Source organism: Toxorhynchites rutilus, chromosome 1 (genome assembly GCF_029784135.1).
Source record: "Toxorhynchites rutilus septentrionalis strain SRP chromosome 1, ASM2978413v1, whole genome shotgun sequence".
In the NCBI taxonomy this organism is placed as follows: domain Eukaryota; kingdom Metazoa; phylum Arthropoda; class Insecta; order Diptera; family Culicidae; genus Toxorhynchites; species Toxorhynchites rutilus.
Genome location: NC_073744.1, coordinates 33,420,971 through 33,446,896, shown reverse-complemented (window position 1 = coordinate 33,446,896; position 25,926 = coordinate 33,420,971). Strand labels below are relative to the sequence as shown.

General features: G+C 39.3%; 1 protein-coding gene across 3 annotated transcripts in view; it reads right to left on the bottom strand.

Annotated features, from left to right (window-relative positions):
* LOC129764827 (uncharacterized) overlaps positions 1-25,926 on the bottom strand; it is a 576,657-nt gene that overhangs the window by 7,034 nt on the left and 543,697 nt on the right. For all 3 annotated transcript variants that reach the window (XM_055764341.1, XM_055764359.1, XM_055764351.1), the window contains one exon: positions 6,157-6,426. In XM_055764341.1, the coding sequence (XP_055620316.1) occupies positions 6,157-6,426 (270 nt within the window). The remainder of the gene's footprint in view (positions 1-6,156; positions 6,427-25,926) is intronic.

Here is a 25,926-nt window from a genome sequence, read left to right as displayed (position 1 = left end):
TGGGGAGGAGGGATGAGCGCGAAAAATAAAAATATTAGGTTGGGGAAAAAGTTATCTATTATTTTCTCGGTAGTTGGCTTTAGTGATCAATATCTCACTTTTTCTATTATGAAGGCGAAAATTCAAAACAGGCCGCTGAAATTGTCAATAGTGTATATAGTGCCGATACTGCAACAGTAAAATACGTGCAATCTAATTATTTTTTTGAATTTTTGTTTTAATTTTTAAAAAAAATTTTTAGTGCAAATCACTAAACCAAGATCTCTACTGTCAACAAGTGGACCGTTTGAAGATTGCGATTGACCAGAAACGTTCAAAATTGGCCATTAGAAGAGACGTTGTGTTTCATCAGGACAAAGGAAGACCACACAATCCCAAGAACTTGATTGAGATGTTCTAATGCATCCTCCATATAGTCCGGACCTGGCAAAAACCGATTACTATCTTTTTCTCGCATTGCAAAATTTCTAGAGGTATAAGAAATTGGGATCAAGAGAAGTTCGTAAAAATCTATTGCTAAAGTTTCTCGCCAATAAGGACCAAGGCCTCTTGAGACCTTTAGAATGGCTACAAATTTTATAACAAAACGGTGTATATAAAATCGAAAATAATCGGTAAATCAGTCAATCCGAAGTATATGGAAATAGTTTTGAATTTCGCCCAAAAATAATGGATTACTTTTTCTCCAACCTAATATAAACCGACTACCCTTCTCTGCAAGTAGATTAATTTTTCATTGCTCGTCGATTTTTGTTCTGGATAATTCGATTGAATGAAAATCTACGTTATTAATGACGAGTACGCTTCATAGAACTCCAATCGCGACGGTCCACGAGTTCCATAAGCGGTAAGGAAGTGTACATTTTGAGTATCTGTATGTTATACTCATCAGTCGGCGCACATCTTCTGTCACTGTCTTGACCATCTGGTTCCATCTTACTTTATCGGGTCAGTGTCGCTGGGGCCGCTCCCTTCATTTTCAGTTTCCGCTTCATTTACACCCAATACGTCTCCATTGGACGGATCTGAGAACAATTTGAGTTCATTTGGTGTGGAGACAGCTGGCTAGATCCGACCAAAACGTAACTGAACCATTAAGGATTCGCTCTTGTATACTTTCGAATTCATGATCCTCCAATGGCCACAAAAACGGTTTTTCTGCCACTGAATATGAAATTTGAAACTTGCCAGCAACCCGATCGTGGGCAGGAGCCGCGTAGAATTCGACGCCTGGAATGTGGTCAACACTCGGTCCAACAACTTACGATTCCGGATTATAACTGGCTCTGACCGACTGTTGTTCGGTTAGGTTGTTTACTTTCTCGGCAATACTTGTAGTCTCCTAGGAAATGGATTCACCGCACAATATGTTGCATCCAGTGTTTTAACCGCAGTTGATGATCGTGGGTTTCACTCCGACGTGACATCACTCGTGACACCCTACTTGCAGGTTAATCCAACAGTTTTTCCAGCTTTATTTTGGAGATGACTGTGCACAATTATTTTTAAATTATCTTTCTGCGTGATGAATATCTGAGAACCACATTAAAGTCGGCTTCATTTAATATTGGAACACAAACAATTGCGTGTAGTTCAGTCATTTATTAACGAATTCATAATTTGTTTTTCATACAAATGTAGCATTTTCTTTACTCTTTCATAAAAAAAAATTTAAAAAAATATGTATTGCTGTTTCGAAGAAATTCTCGTACTTTTCCCGTAATACGGCACATTAGGCGGCGCACACCCTTTTCGTCCACCGTTTTGGCGATTTGATTCCACCAGTTCTTCATTTGAGTCATGTTCCTAACAAGTTTTCCCTTTATCTTAAGCCTCCGCTTCGTGATTGCCCAGTATTTCTCTATCGACCGGAACTGGGGGCAGTTTGGGGGGTTGAGGTCCTTCGGTATTATGCTGACCCCGTTAATTGCGTACCATTCCATAACCGTTTTGCTGTAATGGCAGCTTGCGAGGTCCGGCCAAAACATTACTGGACGGTCGTGGGCACGAATAAACGGCAGAATCCGTTTCTGTAGGCACTCTTTTTTGTAGACTTCTGATGTCATTGTCTTGTCAGTGAGAAAGACTTTGGTTTTCTGTCCACAACTGCATATCCCCTGCCAAATCATGTACTTGCGGGCGAATTTATCCGCAAACACGAACTTAAATTTTGCAGGTACATCCCCCCGAGCCGTCGCCCAATAAAATTTTTGACCTGGGATTTGCCCAAAGTCCGCCTTCACGTAGGTCTCATCGTCCATCAGAATACATCCGTCGAATTTGGTCAGCACTTGGTCGTACAGCTTTCGAGCACGGATTCTGGCCACATTGTTCTGCTTCAGCGTCCGATTTGGCTGTTTGCTGGCTCGGAATGACCTTATTCCTTCCCGGAGACGAATTCGTCGCACCGTACTGTGAGCGGCCTGGAACTTATTGGCCAAATCGCGGTCTGAAAGATTGGGATTCCTCTTGATGGCCTTGATGACTTTCCCACGCAGTTTCCAGTCGACAGTTCCACTCCGACGCTTCGAATGCGGCTTCCGAGCCGTCGTCAATGTTTCCTTGTACTGCTTGATAACACGCCATACGGTATTTCTGGGCATTTTAAGCTGTTTAGCTAGCTTAGATGCCGACAACAATGGATTTTCATGAAAACTGTGCACAATTTTATCTCTCCGTTCGGCTTCCATGGCGGTTGTTTACAAAATGCTATCGTTTGGTGTTATGACATAAATACATGGTGAAAGGTAATGAATTTCCCGACACGTGGGTGAAAAAAGTTTCCAAATCCGTCCACTAGGAGCGCCACAATGAGCAAAAGAATTTGTTCCAATATCAAATGAAGCAGACTTTAGTTTTAAACTAGACCGGGCAGAACCGTTTACAAACACGCTATCACAAATTTGCATATCCGCCTACTGGGAGCGCCACTATCGCCAAAATGAGGTGCCACATTTCTAAATGATCTATGTCTTAAGGCTTTAACTAGGATTGGGCGATCTTGGATCGATCTTTAGAAGATCTTTTTTTTTCAATTCGATTTTTTTGGATCGATTTTTTTGTACCCGAAAATCGCGAAAATCGATTTCTTTCTTTCGATTCTTCCAACCTTGGAAAACTTTTTGACGTAGGACAGCGTCTTTGATTACTATTCAGGGGGGTCACTCTACGAAAAATGTAACGAAAAATTAAGGGATTTCAAACGCATAATACGCAGAATCATTATTGCGATATATGTTGTATATATGTATATACCATCAGATGGGAAGTTTATTCCATAATTTTGTTATATAAATCACAAACAGTAAAGTTAGCAAAACAAGTGAACAACTTAACTAATAACGTGGGTACGTTTTTAGATTGTACTCGCTGCTTGCACTGTGGGGAATGAACAACATGTTTGCATAACATTTGGGTAGAGATGGGCAAACCGTTCGCGAACAGTAAAAAAAATCTAGTTCGCCAGAAAACATTTATCGAGGCGATTTTCGCGATCGACCTTCCCAATAATGTTGCGATAGTCAAACGATTCTAATTCGGAGCATTTTCGATCGACCTTCTTAAACCTCGCATCCAAGTTGGTTTTGGTTTTTCAGAGAGTACCCCAGTTCTCGCTATCTTTTTGCCGCGCAAGCTCAACTTCTGCCCAACAACTACCACTGTCGTAATATTGTATTTTTGAACTTCCCTTCAACTTCTGCCTCCCTAATTGCTACGCATTGCTTCAGGTATATTTGTTCAAGATAGAGAGAGCTTCGTTGCTCATTATTCGTACTATTGGATCGTATAGACGCAAAAAAGTACACCTAGAACATCAGCTCCACAATAAATGATAGATTGCATCTTCTTTAGGCTCTATACGACTTCCAGGTGCACGTGTGAAACTTGCAAATTCGGAATCTTGTTCCGGACTAAGGGCTCCGTTCCATTATACTGGGTAGGTCACTACCAGGCTTGCCACATTTGATTCTATAAAATTTTCTGAAAAAAATCTGCATATCTGTTTTTTTAGCAAAAAAATCTGTATAAATAATCTGTATCGAAAAATTAAGAGAAAAAATAAAAATAAAGATTATTTCCATTTTGAATTTATTTTTCTTATTTAGGGGTTGTTGAAAGTCGTATCAACACAACCGAATATATCTTGTAAAGGTTCTCTCAGATTCCTCTGAATTATATGATGTTCATACATGGTTTTGTTCAACTTTGCCTTTAATTTTTTCGTCAATTTCATCTTGAACCTCCTCCTTGAGCCGATACATAGTTCTTCGCTTTCAAAATGGAGTCTGTAATTGTGGGTGAATGTTATCAAAAAGTGTCCTTAGTAATGGATACAAAAATTCTCATCACGCCTTTTGACATCTAACAGCTAGGACCAAGTTGTATCTGAGTCATTCAATTTGCCCTATAAGATTCGTCTTGAGTAGCCTGAATTAGTTATCCAACCCTTGTCTTCAACGAATTGAGGGAATTTAGGTTTTGCGGCTTGAAGAAATTTTGAGGGTTTATCAAGGCCGCAGTTCTGATAACCTGATCGCTGAAATCAAATCACTTTGAAATCTGTTCCACTAGGTCAATATAGAAGTCACGATAAATCGATCTGAAGGTCAGCTTCCTAGCTGCATCCAATCCTTTTTCTGCTTCTCTTGCATCGATACCAATGTAAACATCCTCAGGCTTCTTCAGAAAGTCTCCAAAATAATTCACATCAAGGTCAGCATCAGCGAATCATAGCACGTAACTCTTCAAACATAAGTGACCCAACATGATCAACAATAACATTCTTGTATCATTATAAAGTTCGCAAAATTGAGAATTTTCTGATTGAAAAGGGCGTTATTGACGAGCGGTAGAACGTTGTTTAGGAACGGCATAATCGGTTTAATCATAGGATCGTTTAAATGAGTCAATATAGGATTGACGGATTGATTATGGTCATACTTAACATTGAACGAAAAGAACGGTTTAAGCTCTTCGAGTCGCTCAGAATTTCGCAAAACAACTGCCTCCAATTAGAGCCATCTCGTTGCGTTGCGTTCAAATTTTTTATAAATCAAGGTAATAACTGGAATAATTTCAATTTTTGAATTGAATTTAAACAAAAATCTGTAAATTTTGTTTTTTTTTGCTGAAAATCTGTAATTCTGTATACACAGATTCTGTATCTGAAATTTAGCGAAAAAAATCTGTAAAATACAAAATATTCTCTATATGTGGTAACCCTGGTCACTGCTGCATGCTGCATGAGAAGCCGTTTCGGTCTCGAGGTGTTGATCATCTGCCGGCTCTTGTTATCTAAGTGTTCCCCCTGGATCCGGTGATTCTGCAATCAATTCACGCCTTTTATATTTTTTACTTAGTATACCGGAGAACCTTGTGCAAACATGGTAGCAGCGAATCAATTCGTGGGTATGTGAATCAGATGGCCTTCCATTTCATCATTGTTGGCATTCCAATATTCAATATTTGAGTGCTTGGAAATTTCGCCACTAGACCTTGAAAGTGATAAAAAGTTCCAATTTGGTATAATTTGTATTCACAGTCATTCACATTCCATTACGACAAATTTTATAAAAAAAAAAGAAGCAAGGGGTGGCGAGAACGAGCGATGAAATTTATAAATTCACTGAATTCAACTAGCTCAAGTCAATATTGTCCCTGAAAACAATACATGTTTCAGCAAGTTATCACTCATCTTCGTTCAATACAAACGCGAAAAAAATGGAAGGCTAAAACCATTCTCATACATCAGTTATTTATGCGCAATTTTCCAGCAATCCCTTCCGCCGGTGCAGATTTTGGTTACAGACGAATATGTAAATAACCGAAACGTTTTTTTTACGGGAAGTTTCACCACCCGACTCTGGTGTCACATACTCCGGCGCTGGGAGGATGGCGCAATTTTTGTCGACTCCAGCCTTTTATCCAACCCCCCGTCCCGCCGCTGGCTGCTGCGCCACGAAATACACACACTCGATGGGCGTTCGGACGCGTTTAGCGATTTTTTTCCACCCACTAAGCGATATTTTCCCTATCGAGCCACTTTATTACCTCAAACGGCCTGCCGGGACGATAAAGCGGATGTTTTAGGGGTTCATTCGTGCATGTGTATTTAAGTATCTCTGCGTTTTTTTCCCCTTCAGTTTTAGTCCTTACCTTTTTAGCGTTGATGTACCACGTTATGTTGGCCGGAGGAAACGAGGTTCCCACCGTGCACACGGCCCGGAAGTTGTCCAGCGTGGTGATGTGGGATTTGTCCAGCTGCATCAGGGGGTCCTGTTTGGGCAGCTCGACGACTTGCATCCGAGCCTGCCGGATGTCGGTGTGGAACAGTGGGGCATCCTCGGACACCTCGCACTGGAATTGCCCGGTGAGATCGCGGGTTACCCCCCGCAGGGTTACCGAGGTTGCATCCGATTGGGGACCCTGAAAAAACAAAAACAAAATTCATTGATCGACATTAGATAATCTGTTAGTGCATTTTGTACGGCAATGCAGAGAAGGGATGTCGCTACAGTGGATAATGCAATTGTATGGTTCAATTTGTTACGGTACTTTCCAGTGTGGCGTGTTTCAACTCGGTCGTTTCAGCTCGAACCCATCCGGCGCGCTGGGATCACACATCGCGTTGCAGAAGAGCAAAAGCTCCATCCGATGAGTGTAACCGGAACATGTGTCTTTGTATGTGCTAGTGTGGCTGATACGTGCGTGATTGTATGTGCTCGTATGTGAGAGAAAGTTTTCCACTTTCATCAACATTTATATTGACTCAATCGTACAGCAACTTAATTGAAATGATACTTCCCCATCGCACTTTGCCATTAAATCGAGAACTGCTACTGCGCTGTTGGTGAATGCAATTACAAAAGCAGCGCATTGCTCCGAGGATCCCGGCAATAAACGTGGCTGCGACCGAGTGAACGTCAATTTCATCGGATTGGATAGTGGAAAACGTTCGCTCTTTGGAACGTGGGTGGTTTTAATCGTTTACTAAGTTAACGAAAAAGTGTGTGTGTGTGTGTGTGTGTTCAGAAATCGAAAACTGCGGTCCAAAGAGTGGCTCAATAATAAGATTCCGTTGTTCCACAATGGAGCAGCCAATAGTAATATGACTATTAAATAACGGATTGTATTTTTTATGTCGGTCTGTAGACGAATACAATATAGAGCATTACAGCACATGCTCGTTAACTGGGTTGATTCAGTAAATTAATTGTGCTCGTTAGCTGGGCTGACTTTTTAAAGGTCAAAAATACTAAGGGGAACATCAATGGATCAATGGATACATTCGAAAAAATATTAATTGAAAAATATGTAAGCGCAAAATCAAAACTACGATGTTTTGTTATTAATTATTTATGTATTTAATCAAGATATGATAATTTTTCCAGCATAAATCAATTTATTAGACATGGCTTGATGCGTTGAATAAATAAGGCTAGTGTTGAAATAATAATAATGAGATTAACAATATTGATACTCAGTGATGGAAATACAACGTTTATATAGCGTTCAGATAATAGCGAATGTATGACGGTTAAACAAATTTTCATGCATTAAATTTGCTCAAAAAATAATGACTGTGTGTGATATTTTCAAGGTGGTGAATAACTAAATACATCATAGAGTCTGAACTCAATCTGAAATGAATAAGATCGCAGTGTTTTTCTCTGTACCTAATATGTATAGTATATATAATATATATAGTATAGTATATACACTCGACAAAAAAATTAGAGGAACAGAGTGCGAAGTCGGAAATTTTAAGGGGGTATTCTAGTGTAGAGACACGAATTTCGGACGTTTTTTCGAACTCCGTAAAAATAAAACAAAGAATATTTTTACTATTCATTATATCATTATTCGTTTATCTATCTTTCAACAATAAAACAAAAATAGGACGGAAAAAAAATATTCATAATTAGAATAGTTACACGCTGGTGAAGTGAGGGTGTTCAAAAAAAAGTTGTGCCATGGCGTACACGATTCCAGTCCTTCTGGTTATCTGAAACAAAAAAATCGAACAGATTCTGAATCAGTAAAGATGTCGCTACGGCATGAACCTCGGACAAGTCAAAAACATGGGTTTTAACAAAATGGCGGCCGTTTGAAAACAAAAATGCTGTTTAAAACGTTTTTTTTGCGTTTACCGATTTTTTAAAAATAGTAAAATTAAAAAGTTATAATTTTTTTATTGGTTCATGCGATAGAGAGATGTATGCAGATTATTTTCATATAAATTTGACATAAATCGGTTCAGTAGAACTTGAGATATCGTGTACGCCAGTTAGAAAAAAACTAGTTCCGAGAGAAACGCGTTTGAAGTTCATTGTGATGGCCGTAACAGGTTAGATACCACATCACTAAGATGGCTCTAACTAGGTAAATAATAGGATTTTCGATAAGTCCTTTCTAGAGTATATTCTTGAATGCCTAAACTACAGAAATATGGTAAAAAAAAAATTTCGATTTTTTCAGATTTCTAGACTAGAATACCCCCTTAAGTGAATTTTGACATGCTGTATCTTCGTGAAAAATCAACGTATATCGATGGGAGGCACATTATATTGAAAATACAGCTTTCAGGTATAGGAATATTTTACGCACATATTTTTATATTGGTGTGTGTGTGTGTAGGTGTAGTAGGCAATAATATCGGGAAGAAATGAAAAATCTTTTTTTTTTCGTTATTTCACGAATATTCTGGACTAACACAATTCTTTTCCAACCATGTCAACAGCAAATCCATATAACCTAATCAATCAGCTTATTTTTTGTTCCAAGAACGTTCCTGTAGGACCTTCCCACACTAAGATATTTCAGTTTGAATGAAAAATTACCGCTTCGTCTTTGATGATGAATAATTCAATAAACAACCATCGCACCGCAAATCGAAAGGCAGTTTTGAAAACTACAATAAATTCTGCACAAGGATATTTTGTTACTTTGACAAAAAAAAACTATTTAAATTTTTTGCATTGATTTCAAAAAAGGATCAAAAACAGGATTTTCATAGTGTTTTACAAAATCGACTGTAGTTCTGCAAATATCGCAGTAAGTTCTAATGTTTTCAGGCATTTTTTTAGCCTAGTGTATTCCCTAAATATCTGTGAACGTTTCATATTGATACGTTCAACCGTTTTTTCTAGCCGATTTTTCAAAGTTCGGAGTAAATTAGAGGAGCATTTAATCGCAATCGTATCAGAAGTACAAAATCGTGCGCGAATCTCAGAACAAACGATTCGTAACATTCGTTTTCATGAGTTTGTAGGTACAAATATTGTAAGGAGTGATGATACTTACACATATTCATACGCGTTTCCACACATACACGTACTCTTTACCCACAAACTCATAAAGACGAAAGTTACGAATCGTTCATTCTGAGAGTCGCGTATGATTTTATACTTCTGGTACGATTTGCGATTAAATGCTCCTCTAATTTATTCCAAACTTTGAAAAATCGTCTAGAAAAAACGGCTGAACGTATCAATATGAAACGTTCACAGATGTTTAGCGAATACACTAGGCTAACAATTTGCCTGGAAACATTGAAACTTACTGCGATATTTGCAGAACTACAGTGGATTTTGTAAAGCACTATGAAAATCCTGTTCTTGGCACTTTTTTTAAATCGATGCAAAAAATTCGAATAATTTTTTTTCGTCAAAGTAACAAAATATCCTCGTGCAGAATTTATTGGAGATTTCAAAACAGCCTTTCGATTTACGGTGCGATGGTTGTTTATTGAATTATTTATCATCAAAGACGAAGCAGTAATTTTTCATTCAAACTGAAATATCTCGGTGTGGGAAGGTCCTACAGAAACGTTCTTGGAACCAAAAAAAAAGCCGATTGATTAGGTTAGCTTCAAAATGATCAAAATGATCGATATGCGTTCATTTTTCACGAAGTTACAGCATGCCAAAAATCACTTAAAATTTCTGACTTCGCATTCTGTTCCTCTAATTTTTTCGTCAATCTTGGCGTAAAAAATCATGGTGGAACAGTTATGGCTAGAATATCAACATGAGACAATTGAACTTGATGTTGTTTTTTTGATATACTGGGAACGAGCAATACGTTTCTTAGTGTTCTTCCGATAGATAATGCATAAAAACATAGTTTTATGTAGAAGGGAATAATCTGCAATACTTTACAGAATATAAATCTCGTTGTTATTAGGCATTCGCTAACAAGGTTCACACGTGTTATGTTAAACTTTTTTTTTATTTGTTTGAGAATTAGTTCATTCTTCTAAACCAAAAATAAGTACATTAGCCCTGCTGAAAGCGTGAAATAAAATTCTTGTATTTAAACCGACTTATTCGATATGGATCTACAAAAAATATAGGGTAAGACAGTTATGAATACAATATCAACATGGTGCAATTGAGCTTGATGTTGTTTTTATAAAAGCTTGGAACAAACTATATCTTTTTTGTGTTTTTCCGGTAGAGTAGTCATAAAAACATCGTTTTATGAAGAAAAGTGAAAATTGTCAAAAAGAACATGGGGCAACTATGCGTGGAACGGCAGTATAAATATTTGAAAAAAATACAGTAAATTTATGGACTGCATTGCTTATGTCACGTCGATGGGAATTAAGCAAAAATGTGTCCAAGCATCGGCATCCGCTGCAAATATTTCCATCGAGACGTCATCTGGAACTGTGAGTGACATTTCAGAAGAACCAACTTTTGCTGATGTAATGAAGTCTTTGGATTGTCTACCGAGATATGTAAAGAGCGATGTATTTCTTTAAAATCCTTATCCACTGTAATACATTGATTTTACCATTGAAAACGTGTCGGCTAGAAATAAATTGATATGCTCAGTTATAATTTCAGTTAAATTTTCCCTATAATCATATTGATGATAAATATATATCATACACTAGCTGACCCGGCAAACTTCGTCCCGCCCAAATTATTTTTTCGTTATCACATTCACGTTTTCTTACTAACCGCACGTTCATGAGTCCAATCGTAGAACTGTTCATTGATTGTTCTTCTACTCTACCTTCAAAATTATCTTTTACTATAAAATTCCTAGTATTACTACCAAAACTCGTCATTTCAATATCAGATTATTCTAAGACTCAATTCTCGTTCAAGATTTTTCAACCACTTCCGAATAACATGTTTCTCCGTTACATGGAAATGCATGGATATGCAGAAATTCATTCTTCATTCGTATGGTAGCCCCCACACACCCCACCCCTCCCTTAGAAAGGAGTGTCGATTCACCATAGAAACGTTTCGTGCCCCCAAAGACCTCCACATGCCAAATTTGGCTCCATTTGCTTGATTAGTTCTGAGGTTATGCAGAAATTTGTGTTCCATTTGATGGCAGCCTCCCATTAGAGAGGGGGGACGAGTGTCGAGCCTCCATAGAATCGTTTATCGATCCCTAAAGCTTCCACAGTTTGATTCCATTCACTTGATTAGTTCTCGATTTATTCAATGTCCAATCACCATTTTCCTTCATCCCCCTAAACCTTCCATTTGTCCTTCTAAAACCTCCAAAGGAATAAATTCACGAGTTTATACTTCATTTGGTCTATCTCCTGCAGGGATTCCGCCGTAATAGATTTACCCACTTTCTATACTACGGGACAGTAATTTGTCTCTCAAACTCTCAACACAAAAAAAAATGCAGAGCTTAAAACTCATGTTCAACCAAATGTAATTAACTCCGCCGGGACTCGTTCGGAATTATGAGTGACAAACTTTTCGAGAAGGGTTCGTCGTCGAAGCTGGTGTCCGCCGCATTACAAGGCAGGATCGGTGCTCGTCATCATCGTTTCACTAAAAATTTGCAACCTCTGGAGGGGTTTCAACTGCTAAATTAACATCCCACTCACTTCTGGAAGGCTTGCTACATATGTGACGAACACGGAATTACAAAAAAAAAAGACTGTGGAAAATAATCCAACCAAAACTAATCTACGAGCGCGGAGCAATGACAGTTTTGGGTTTATGTAGGGGGACGTGTCCACAACGGAGCGCGCTTGTTGTTGTAAGTGAAAAGTTCTGTCAAAAAATTGAAACATATGCCATTGTAATCTGCGCCCAGAAATGGGTTTGTCATTAGCAGTGTATGTGTGTATGTACACACATTTCGCCCCTTGCTGTTGTTACACTGTTTTCTTTTTTTTTTTTTGGCTCTATTATTCTGCTGGGTGAATTGCGGGACCGGGCGCGCTTTGGGCGCAGGATATTTTAGTTTCCTCCGACGCTTCGTCCTTCAGAAGAGTTCGAGCATTCATGTGCCCTCGGGGAGAAGGGTTGGTTGGCACCATTCATCACATACGACCGACAGCTTTCGAAATCCAGTGGAACGAATAGAGGGGTCACGGGGTATCGCGGCCGGTTGTTGAAAATGAGTTCCAAAAGTTCGTGACGGGCGCGTTGTTTCCGGGGGAGGACTAAAAAGATGATTGCGCTGCTGTGTTGTGCCTTCTGTTGTCACTGGCTGAGAAGCAAGTAAGACCGACAAAACCCCAGAGTTGGCATTTTTCCACGCAGCGTGGGTTGGATTCAGCCCTGGATGCCCCTTCGGGGTGTAATTCCGAAGCCGGTAAAATTTGTTAGAGGAAATGGAACCCTTTTGGGGGGGGGGGGGGGTCGGTGGATTGCGGTGTGCACTGCAACTCTAAACTGTCAAACTCTGTTCGTCAACATGATGCTAGTTGTGGGATGATATGAACCAGGTGGGTGGGTAATCCGAGGCCCTTCGGGCTACATTTGTTTTATCAGGAGCAGTATTTCGGTACAGTAGCATAACACATGTTTCTTAGTTTGGTGCCACAGGTTGGGGAAATTCCGGAGCCGGAGGAAACGGCACTGCCGTTTGCAACTAGAGATAGTAGCGAAGTTCTGAGAATAGCACGGGAATTCACGGAAGGGAAGGAATGATAGTGTCTTGTTGCTTTGTGGTAGAAGTGTAGGTGCGGGAAGGGCTGCTGACAGTTGAGAATTCAAATTACCTCGCTTCCATCATAAAGCATATCCGAGCAGTGGAATTTCACGATACAACCTGCGGCGGGCAAGGATGATCCCAAGAAAATCTTATCATGGGATATGGATTGGGGGTGCACGAAATATCCAGCATATTCTATTCTTCCATTCGGTTGCCTGGAACACATTTATAATATAGATGCCATAGCAATATCAGAGATCGAAACAAAAGGCACACTGCAATTAACCCTTTTAGTACCGGCGAAAAGAACGTGCCTAAGCGAAGAATACCGGGCCGAATCGGCAAATTTATCGAGGTTTGTGAAAATGCTCGTAAAAACGAAAATAGAAGTGATATTTACAAAGTATAAAAAGCAGCATATTCCGAAATAAAGAGAGAATAAAACGATACGAATTGTGTTTCATTATTTGTTGAAAATCATAAGAATAACATGAAGCTAAGAAATAACAAAAATCGTGCAAATGTGATTTCTCTTCTTCAAATGGTAGTTGCACATAAAAAAAATATAAGTGTTATTATAGATATTTATAGTTAGTTTTCTGGCCACTAAAATATGTAATAAATTCTGGCCACTAAAATATGTTTTCTGGCCATTCCCTTCCCCTTAAGAGAGGGGGGAGGAGTATCTAACCACCATAGATTCGTTTATTGCACCCTAAAACCTCCACATGTCAAATTTCATTTCATTTGTTTGATTAATTCTCGAATAATGCAGATGTTTGTGTTTCATTTGTATGGCAGCCCCCTCTTAGAGAAGGGGGTGGAGTGTCTAACCACCATAGCATCATTTACTGCATCTTTAAACCTCCATATGCCTAATTTGGTTTCATTTGCTTGATTAATTCTCGAGTAATGCAGAAATTCGTGTTTCATTTGTATGACAGCCCCCACTTAGAGAGGGGGTGGAGTGTCTATCCACCATAGAATTATTTATTGCACCCTTGAACCTTCATATGCCTAATTTTGTTTCATTTGCTTGATTAATTCTCGAGAAATGCAGAAATTTGTGCTTCATTTGTATGGGAGTTTTTCTCTCAAACTTCTCACGTAAAAATAGATTTTCTCATAATTTTTTTGGTCCTTCGCAACCTCTCAAACAATTTCTTCCCATTGACTATCACATAAAACATTCCAGCACTCTGACACTAACTGGAGGGAATGTGAGTAAAAATTCTATTGATCACCTCAGGTGTACAATGAATGTATGGGAGAAAATCGTCCATAAAATTCGAGAAATGTCTTATAATCCGATACCGTTTGTCTCAAATTCCGAACACTTAAGCTTTGATGGCCATTAAACAGTGTCTCATTACACAAAATGGTACTTTTTCGCGAAATTAATTTGATTTTTGGATATAATAGAGCCTTATTTTTCATTTGACTACACAAAAAAAAATTGGTTTACAAATACATATGCATGGTGAAAAACAAAAAAAAAGTTCAATTACATTTGTATCATATTCCGAACACCATTTTTGTCACTGACTCATTCCGAACACTTTTATCTCAAATTCCGAACAGCGAAAATGCATTCTCTTTAATCATAACTTTTGAACTACTGCACCGATTTATATGATCGATATAATAAATTAAAGCCAATAAGCCAGATTAAATTCAACTTGTTGAAGAATCTTCCCGACTTGGCAAAACAGCGTTTGCTGAACTTGTTCAACAAGTTTCTGGAGCTGAATATTGTCCCGCATGACTGGAGACAAGTGAGAGTGATAGCCATACGGAAACCCAACAAGCCGGCTTGCGATCACAACTCGTATAGGCCGATTGCAATGTTATCCTGTATTCGTAAATTGTTAGAGAAAATGATTCTACTTCGTTTGGACAAGTGGGTCGAAACAAACAATTTGCTGTCAAATACGCAGTTTGGCTTCCGCCGAAGTAGAGGGACAAATGATTGTCTCGCGCTGCTATCTTCTGAAATCCAAATCGCATTTGCTCGCAAAGAACAAATGGCTTCCGTTTTTCTCGATATCAAAGGGGCATTTGATTCAGTTTCCATGGAAATTCTCTCAGAGAAGCTTCATAATCGTGGACTTTCACCAATTCTTAACAATTTCCTGTACAATTTACTGTCAGAAAAGCACATGATTTTCTCTCATGGCAGCTCGAAATCTTCTCGTTACAGTTTTATGGGCCTACCACAAGGCTCCTGCCTAAGCCCCCTCTTGTACAGTTTTTACGTCAATGATATGGATGATTGTCTAACTAGAGACTGCACGCTGAGACAACTTGCAGACGATGGAGTTATTTCCATCACGGGTACTAATCCCGTCGTTCTGCAAAAGTCGTTGCAATATACCCTGAACAATCTGTTCACGTGGGCCCTCAAGCTGGGTATCGAATTCTCTACGGAGAAAACTGAAATGGTCGTTTTTTCTAGGAAGCACGAACCCGCCCAATTCCAGCTTCACCTATCCGGCAAAACGATCCAACACTCTATGTTTTTCAAATACCTGGGTGTATATTTTGATTCTAAGTGTACCTGGGGGAGACACATTGCGTATTTGAAACAGAAATGCCAGCAAAGAATCAATTTTCTTCAAACAATTACCGGAACATGGTGGGGTGCCCATCCAGGAGACCTCATTCAGTTGTACAAAACAACGATATTATCAGTGTTAGAATATGGCAGTTTTTGCTTCCGATCAGCTGCCAGGATTCATATTCTCAAGCTGGAGAGAATACAATATCGTTGCTTGCGTATAGCCATGGGGTGTTTGCATTCGACACATACGATGAGTCTCGAAGTTTTGGCAGGAGTACCCCCGCTTACTCTTCGGTTCACAGAATTATCCTACAGATTTCTCATCCGTTGCAAGATCATGAATCCATTGGTGATTGATAACTTCGAAAATCTACTCCAACTGACTCCTCAGTCAAGTTTTATGTCTTTATACCATGAGTACCTTACCCACGACGTGCACCCTTCACCAGGCATCTCCAACCAAGTTTGCTTCCCATACTTCTGCAATTCCTCTGTCATTTTTGATCTGTCCATGCGACAAAAAATCCATGGAATCCCAGATCACCTACGCTCCGATTCTATTCCGCCGATATTTTCGGCAGAATATGGGAAAGTTGGATCTGATAAAATGTTCTTTACTGACGGTTCATTCATAAACGAGTCCACTGGCTTCGGCATCGTCAATGAAAATTCCAGTGCCTCTTTCAAACTCAAAGATCCTTGTTCCGTGTATGTCGCTGAACTGGGTGCGATATATTACGCATTAGGGATCATTGAAACATTGCCCATCGACCACTATTTTATTTTTTCAGACAGTCTCAGCTCAATAGAGGCAATCCGCTCAATGAAGGTTGATAAACGCTCATCTTATTTCCTAACTAGAATAAGACAACTATTGAGTGTTTTGGTCGAAAAATTATTCAAGATTACCTTAGTATGGGTTCCCTCTCATTGCTCGATTCCGGGGAATGAGAAAGCGGACTCGCTAGCTAAGGTGGGCGCTTTAGAAGGCACACTTTTTGAAAGGCAAATTGCTTATAATGAATTTTTCCACATTCCTCGTCAGTATACGCTCGTAAGTTGGCAGCGCATGTGGAGTGGTGATGAGTTCGGTCGTTGGTTACACACGATTATCCCTAAGGTCTCGACGAGGGCATGGTTCAAGGGATTGAATGTAGGTCGTGATTTCATTCGCGTGATATCTCGGCTTATGTCCAATCACTACAACCTAAACGCGCATCTCTATCGCATTGGGCTCGCAGCAAACAATCTTTGTGATTGTGGCGATGGCTACCACGACATCGAGCATGTTGTCTGGTCGTGTATCCGGTTCCATGCTGCTCGCTCTCAGCTCTCTAGAGCACTGAGAGCACAAGGCAGACAATCGGATATCCCCGTCCGGGATATCTTAGGTAGCCGGGATCCTGATCTTCTGCTTCATCTATACCTGTTCCTCAGAAACGCCGATGTCAACGTTTAATGATGTTTCCTTCGTTGTGTCCCCGTTTCATATCCCTCCTATCCGATCGATAAACTTTTACTTAGTCGCGGCAATACATACACACACTCTTTACAGACACACGGGCCAAAGGTTGTGCAGTCCACTGATCATTCAACAAGAGCCAAAGGTTGTACCGCTCATGACAACTCTACACGAGCTGATGATTGCGCCGCCATTCTATCCTGGATTCCTCGAGTCGAGAAAGACGCACCACGCTAGATATGGGGTACAGACTAGGGGGGCGTTGCTGATTAATGGTCAGCTGCATCCCAATAGGAAGTATCCCGTGTCGGGCACACGTACAGAGCATCGAAGACTGCGACATACCAATTATGAGAACACTTGTAATACTAACCTCGAGTCAACCGCGAGTAATCGGTTACATATTACTAACATAGTTATAAGGCAAACATTGTCAAAATATTGAACTCCCGGCCCCGTTAGGCTGACGCCATATGAGCCTTAATAAAATATATATTTTGGATAAAAAAAAAAGCCAGTCTTTTTTGGAAAAAAATATTATTCTCGCAGAAATTTGAAGTTTGTTTTCGTAATTATTGATTGTATTGGTTTTTTATAGTTTACATGGCTTAGGGACCAAGGACGCTGCATTTTTTATATTTTTTCTTCAAAGCCGTGTTTTTTTTTACATAACATATCCAAAAATCAGACATTGTTTTTTTTTGTTTAGTTGCGGTAGCTTATTGGACAGAAGATAGGAACGTGGGAAACCCATTTTTTCTGCAAGTCTATTATTTTTTCAAAGAATGAGCCGTCTAATTAGCTTCAATGGATCATCTGAATCAGTCCAGTAGTTCAAAAGATATGCATTTTTAAAAAAAGTCATTTAGATTTTTTTTATATATTTTTGGATTGTACCCTAATTTGTGAACTATTGCTGTATTTGCTTGAAAATAGTGTGTTCAAACATCTTCTTTTCGGAATTTGAAGCATGCATCGAAATTTGATTCAAATTCTGAACACTACTTGAATGCTAATTTTAATGAAGATATCTGTATAAAACAGATTTTTTTTCATCCATTTATAGTAGATTCTTACCTTTTATAGCACTTAACAGGAAAACAGCAAACAAAATAGTTGAAAAAACTACAAAAACTGAAAAATTAACAATGTTTGTTTTTTTTACAGAATTCGCTAACGCTAACATTTTATCATTGGTTTTGACCGTCACTTTTTTGAAAATGCTTATTGATAAAGATCAGTAAATTTACATTCAAAAATGAAGTGTTCGAGATTCGAGACTGTTCGGAATATGAGACAAAACGGTACAAAATATTTACCACCTCGAAAAAACACCCTATGCAAAATTTCAGCTCAATCGAACTTTGAGGTAGAGTGGCGCAAAGCGGGCAAAGTTTGAGTTTTTATTTTTGAATATCGAAAAATCACCCAAGGGAGGAGGTAAAGGAAATCGGGGTTTAAAAAAAAAGAAATTTTTTTCATGCCAAATAAATTAAAATTAAAACGTTGTTAATCTCGACGTATCATGCAATTATAAGACATTTCTCGATTTAAAAAAAAACTCATATTTTAACGTCTGCGGTGCTAGTAAATGAAGTACGATTGAGCTAATATTTTGCATTGGGTATTTTATCGTGTACATATTCTACATTTTGCGCGAAGTTCCATATAAAAAATCGGGATGATTATTTTCACCCTAAACTAAAGTGACCAGATGGTCAAAGGTCTAAAGCGGGACACAAAAAACAAAACGTTATGTATATACGTTATGTCAACATAAACCATAGTTTAGCGAGTCTCATTTATTCGTGAAACACTTAACATGTGCCCTTGCAATTAAACCTGATCTGTATTATTTCTTTCTGGGTATCGTCATTCAGTTGAGATTTTTCGGTGGTTTAGATTTTGTTTACGCCTGAAAATCACTCGCTCAGTTAGAGCATTAAAGCCTGGCAAGCACGATTCAAATTCAACAATTTTCCTCAAATTAACGAATGGAATGCTCGAAAATTTCAATACATTTTTCATCCAATTTAGTGTTAAAAAGTGTTAAAAAATGAACTATTTTCGGATGGCGTTGAAAAAAAAACTACAAAAAATTATTTAATGGAACGAATTTTCCTTAAATATTACGTTTATACAACCCTGCCTCTTCCTGTCCAACATACAACATCAATAGGGGCCTTTTATAAAAATCATTATAAATCTTTATTAAAATCTTAAAAATAAATCTTTATAAAAATTCCGATTTTGTTGCTGTCGTTTCCTGTTGACACTCTCTAAACAAAAAGTCCACTGTCGGTGCGATGAAACCAGCTCAACGTATTAATCGTTGAATGCATTGGAAGCGCTCTTGAACAGTCTGACAAATCAAAGTTTTATTTTGAGGTTCATCCATTTGAGAAGATCAACATGATCAAATTGTAATACTGAAATATATTGATATCGCGGGACATTTTCGTTACTTTTACCAAATGTGGGACGTTTCGCGGGTCGTAATCCTACGCGGGAAATTTTGTTGAAATACGGGACTGTCCCGCGTAACGCAGGACGTCTGGTCAGTTTACCCTAAACCAAACATTTTGTCTCGTATTCCCGAAAAGTCCCAGAGTGTCGATTTATGACAATTTTTTTTTCGAAATGACATTAGAATTCGACGTTTCATGCAATTTGAAGACATTTGACATCAAAAAAAATCGAAAACCCCGATTTCCTTGGGTGATTTATTTGGTTTTCAAAAACCAGCCGTCAAGGCTGTGCGACACTAGGAAATGAAGTCCGATTGACCTGATATTTTGCATAGGGTAGTTTTTTCGTGGGAATCAACATTTTTAATCAAGTTCCCTTTGAAAATTCGAGATGGCAATTTTCATTGGCACTCTAGTGTACATGTAAGAATAAAACCGAACATGTTTCTCTTTCACAGAAAAACCTAATAATACATGACTTTCATCCGTTGCATATTGGCTCACCATTCCGCCCTGATAAGCTTACGTTATAGGCTAGTTGCGAACGCAACAAAAACAGTCTTCCCCGACAATACTAGTTCCTTCCACCAGATCCCATCGGATCAGTATTCGTATTTACACCTCTGTCGTTCCTGGTGTAGCGCATCACACCGCGTGGGCGAACCACTGACTGCAAGCTAAATACTGCAGAAAAAGGCAGTTCATCATAGCCGACACCGCCACTGTTTTTTTTTCCTTGCATTGTTGCTGCCGCCTCGAAAGAGGCCCTCTGTGCCATTAAAAAGTGGGCCGAATCCCCCACGTATGCTATCATACGATGTGCATTGCCCGTGCCAGTCTCTATGGCAGCGGAACTCCGAATATGGTGAAAATTGGTAGCACGTACGATAAGACTCGCGACTCCTGCGGGCGGGGAAATTGTATCACGTGAAGGTTGGAGCACACCGTTCGACCTAAACCACTTCCGCCATCAACTAGAGGAACCAGCCACGGTTAGGATTCCCCGGTGGAATCCTTCGAACGAGGCTGGCTGAGTTTTCGGCCTGGAAGAGATTGTCCTTTGTTCGCGAGGGCCCTGGAATGGTCGCGTCGCCACTCGCCGGGGGAATGCAGCAGCAGATGCAGTTCGGGATAATGCGGAAGCTGCACATTTTAGTGCTAAAATATTACAAAGTGTTTTTTAATTAACATCCGCTATCGTGGAGTAGGCGCGCGAAGGGGAACTTTCGGGAACAATAGACACAGGCAGCAATGGCAGTGCGAAGTTAGGACTGGGCTGGTGGAGCACCATGGTTGTTCACTTGGTTTGGCTCATGATGCTTTTTTTTCTTTCAGTATTATAGTGATTTACAACACTTTTGAAGGGTTCCATTTCGATGGATTGTCAGAAATAAGATTTTCTCTCTTGACTAGGTTCGCCATACGTACATATTTATCTTTAAAGGTCAGATTTTCTCGTTATTTTTCGTACAGATCCTGTACGGTACAGAATACAGATTTTCGTCATAAAGCACAGATTGGTATAGATTTTCTCCGCCAGTGAAATTTCTTACTTTTTTTGCTCAGTGTTATTACTTGAAATCAATAGAAATACATCTCTTGGTGTGCATCATGATGTGAAGCTTGAGGCTAAAATTAGATTTGTGCCGTAGAATGAATCGCCTCAGAAAACAACTGCAGCCAGGGTTGGCAACAATTGTTTTAAAAAATCAGGAAGAATGAAAATAAAAATCAGAAAGAAATCAGGATAGCTCACATTGGGTTGTCCGGAAAGTTCGTGCTGATTTTTGGTAAAACAAAGCATTATTTTTATAGGAAAACTCACACATACTCAATTTTATTCTACAATCTCTCGCCATCTTTCACACATCTCAAAAAAGTTATCCTCCCAGAACAATTTTATTTTCCGGTGTTTTTGTTTGTTCTTTTTTTTTTTTTGCTTCATCAATTTCTTTGCGGATACTGGTACATACATATCATACAAGTTAATGCTGTTTTTCAACACGTTAAGCCCCGATTTTTTCTTGTTGCGCTTTCCATTCAGTGCGCATCAAGAGCGTTTGCATATTATCAGTGTCGGTCCCAGTCCCCAAAGATATTTATTGAATTAGGTCTACCGATATATTTCTTCGGTTTTACAACAGATGGCGTAACTTGATTATTATATCAGTGAATCAAATTTCCAGACTGTCATTGCGCGTCTTTTGCAGTGTATGTCAAAAAGTTGAAGCGTAAACAACATAGTTTTTTGCCACTTCGAATATGTTGAATTTCGTACCAACGAGAGTTTATGGTGACCATGTTCCAACTGAGCGATCGTGTCAGACGTGGTTTGCATGGTTTAAAAGTGGTCATTTTGACCTGGAAGACGAAAAATGTTCCGGACCGCCAAAAAAGTATGAAGATGAAGAATTGGAGGCTTTACTCGATCAAGATCCGTCACAAACGCAACAAGAACGTGCAGATACACTTGGAGTAGCTCAGCAAACCATATCCGATCGTTTAAAAGCAATGGGAATGATCCGAAAAATAGGATATTGGGTGCCGTATGAATTGAAGCCATGGCAGTTCTCATTTCGAATCAGGAAAACTTTGACATGAATCCCAGTATATTTTTACAGATAATTTTCATTCGGATAAAGTAAAAAGTACAAAAATAAGAAGAAATCACGATCATTTCTGAAAAATCATACAGAATTGGGTGTTTGTCAGAATGTCAGGAAACGTGCCAAAAAGTCTGGGAAATTAGGAAGGTTAGCATCTCTAGCCACGAGACGTCGAACGCGAACGAAAGGGTTTTTTTTGCATCGAATTGTTACTGACGATGAAAATTGGGTTCATTACGACAATCCTAAACAACGGGCAACGTATGGATACCCCGGCCATGCATCAACAACGGCCGCACAGAATATTCACGGCCAGAAGGTTATGCTGTCTATTTGGTGAAACCATCCGGGTGCGGTGTACTATGACCTACTAAAACCGAATGAAACCATCACGTGGGACCTCTACCGACGACAATTGATGCGTTTGAGCCGTGCACTGAAGGAAAACCGGCCATAAAGGGCGAACACGAAATTATTGCGACACATTCAACATAACTTAACATAACTTTTTTACCATTGGGTAAAAATCAACCAAATTTTGCACACTTTCTCATTGATGTGCATTGTTTACATGCTGTCAAACTCGAAGTCGTATTTTTCGATTCAACGAAAATGGAGGTGAACCAACGCGAGTCGAGAGAACAAATTCTTTCCAAACACCTGGAATTTCCTGACCTGTCGCACCGGCAGTTGGGAAAAATGTTGAAAATTCACCATTCAACCGTCTTCAGAGTGTGTTGAAGTGGTTCCAGGAGCGGTTGACGTTGGACCACGGTAAAGGAGCTGGAAGAAAACCGGGACCGGAGAACAGCAAATCCCAACGTCTCAAGCCGTGATTTGGCTAAAAAGATCGGCATGTCGCATATTCAGATTCAGGTTCAGAATGCAAAGAAAAGAGCTGGACTACATACATACAAGGTACAGAACTTCCTAAACCACGATGAGCGGCAACAATCGACGGCTAAAACACGGGCACGGAAGCTCTACGAGAAGATGCTGACAAAGTATGGCTGCTGTGTGATGGACGACGAAACGTATATAAAAGCCGATTTTAAGCAAATTCCGGGGTTGGAGTTTTTCACCGGCAAGAGCAAGTTCGATGTGGACGACAAATTTAAGAAGAAGAAAATGTCGAAGTTCACCTCCAAATATCTCGTTTGGCAGGCCATCTGCTCTTGCGGACTGAGGAGTGAGCCTTTCGTGACAAAGGGCACAGTAAATGGCGAGATCTACAAATCTGAGTGCCTCGAGAAGCGCCTTTTGCCGTTCTTGCAGCAGCACGACGAAGCTCCGCTATTTAGGCCAGATTTGGCGTCATGCCACTAATCTAAAAGTGTCCTGGAGTGGTATGAGGCCAATTCTGTCCATTTTGTTCCAAAGGACATGAACCCGCCAAACTGTCCGGAGCTGCGCCCGGTGGAGCAGTACTGGGCAATAATGAAGCGGGAACTTCGGAAGAGCAAGAAGACAGTCAAAGACGAGAAGGACATGTTAAGAAAATGGAAAAAACTGAGAAACTGGTACCGGATGACAGTGTAAAGACTTGGATGGAGGGCATCAAGCAAAAATGCGTTCAATTTTACACTCAAGGCTCTATCGATTAACTTTTCTTTTGATTTTTGAAGTAAATATATGTATAAAACTACCCTAAAATTTTAGTTTGATTCATTATAAGAAAATTGGCATGACATTTTCGGTGTCGCAATAATTTCGTGTTCGCCCTGTAATACGAGCAAAGACACGATAAAGTTATTTTGCAGCACGACAATTCTCGGCCGCATGTCGCGAAACCGGTCAAAACATACTTGGAAACGCTGAAATGAGAGGTCCTATCCCACCCAGCATATTCTACAGACATTACTCCGTCCTATTACTACCTTTTTCGATCGATGCAACATAGCCTGGTTAACCAGCACTTCTCCAATTTTGATGAATTCATAAATTGGATCGATTCGTGGTTAGCCGACAAACCGGCCGATTATTTCCGCAAAGGGATCCGTGAATTGCAGGAAGGATGGGAAAAAGTTGTGACTAGCGATGGGCAATACTTTCAATATTAAATTTGTAACCATTTTTGCAGAATAAAGCATTAATTTAAAAAAAAAACGATGAAACTTACCGGTACTGCTATTATAAATAGATAATAGTCAGTAATTCGACTAGAAAGTAGTCACATTTTGTAAAACATCCGATTTTCTTTCGTCAATCAGTACTTTCCTACCAAAAAGCTCAACGTCGGCCCCCAGGGACCGACGCTGGGCTTAAGGTGTTAAATTTGATCTCGTTATTTTTTCCTAAATTTGTCAAATATTCTTGTTTCATGAAATTATCTAGCACTCCTTTGAAAAAATCGAAATATGTGTGCGTTGTGGAAATAATTCGGATTTTCAATCTGGAACAACTTATTCAGTCGATTTAGAATGATCATACATATTGTTAAAAAAAATGTTTGCTGTACCTTTGTATCAGGAGAATTTAATTCAATGTAAGCATTATAAATGTGCGGACCGGATAACTATAATGACCAGAGATGCCAGCCTTCCGGTTTTTTTTTTCAGGATTTCCCAGACTTTTTGGCTTCCCTGATTTCCTGACAAATATTCATTTTGCCTGATTTTACTGAAATGATTCTGATTTTTCCTGATTTTTGTACTTTTTATTTCATCAGAATAAAAATTCCTGGTTGTAAAAAAGAACTTTCATAATAGCCCACTTAACAAAAAGCTTTCCGGCGCGGGTAAAACATCATGGGTACAAATGACTCACAGAAAAAAAAATTATTTCTTGAAATTTCAAATGGATCCTATGATCAGATGGGTCAGTTCTGAGACTTCACCAACTCAGAATAATCTCGTAGAATGGCGTGCGTCTAATTCAAATGAAAAAAATTGGCATTCCATCGGCTGCAAAAAATTGGCTATTGATATCTTGGTATTGGTATCGTTTTTCGAAATTTATTCTGAGGTCAATGTAGGGACGAAGTCAGAATTGAGGCGGAACTCTCGAACACAAATCTGTGTTCCACTGTGTTTTTTAAATTGTTTTCATTAAGGTGCCCGGAGAATCCCCCTTTTTTCTTCCGAAAACGACTTTTTCAAAAATTTTGTCAAATATATACCGGGAATTTGTGTTTTCATAGAAAATGCTTTATTCATCGTCTAAATCATATTATCGCTTTCAATATAGGCCCCTTCTGAAGCAATACATTTTGCCACCGAATAATCCAGTCATCGCAATGCTTTCTATACCTGTTTTAGTTCACGCAGCGAATTTGGTTTTATGTCTTCAATGCTGCCAAAAGTTCTAATACTGATGTAGATTTTCTCAACAGGTATTAGTTATCAATCAGAATGAACGATGAACAAAAACAACAACAACGACCGACATAATGGGATTTAGATTCAGGTTTCCGGAAAAATCACCTTCCAAAAACACAAACCCCCAACATTTTCAGCCCAATAATAAAAACTTCTCCAAATTCCAACCTAAACCTAATGAATATCCAACCGACACAATAATAATCAAAACAATAACAATAACAGTAATAAATAATTTCCATAATTGAAAATAAACTCAAAATAATCCCCGGGACACGTCAAACATCCAATGGTCCAACGATCCCAGTTTTCCTCTTCTTTTTTTTTCCAGCCCAATTCAATTGGCGTGATTTTCGGCGGCTGCTGTCGGTGATATCACGTACCAAAGGTACATGGCTGTGTGACGACGCCACACCGCCGAACCTTTGGATTAAAGGACCTTTCTCGGGCCCGAAATGAATCCGGCCGGTGAAGATGGATGGGAACAGTCGGATGTGTAGATGTGTGTGTGTGTGTGTTTATGCTGCTTTTGCACAAGATGATTATTATTTTCCCCACGGGAGGAGTCCTTTAAGAGGTGCTTTGTTCT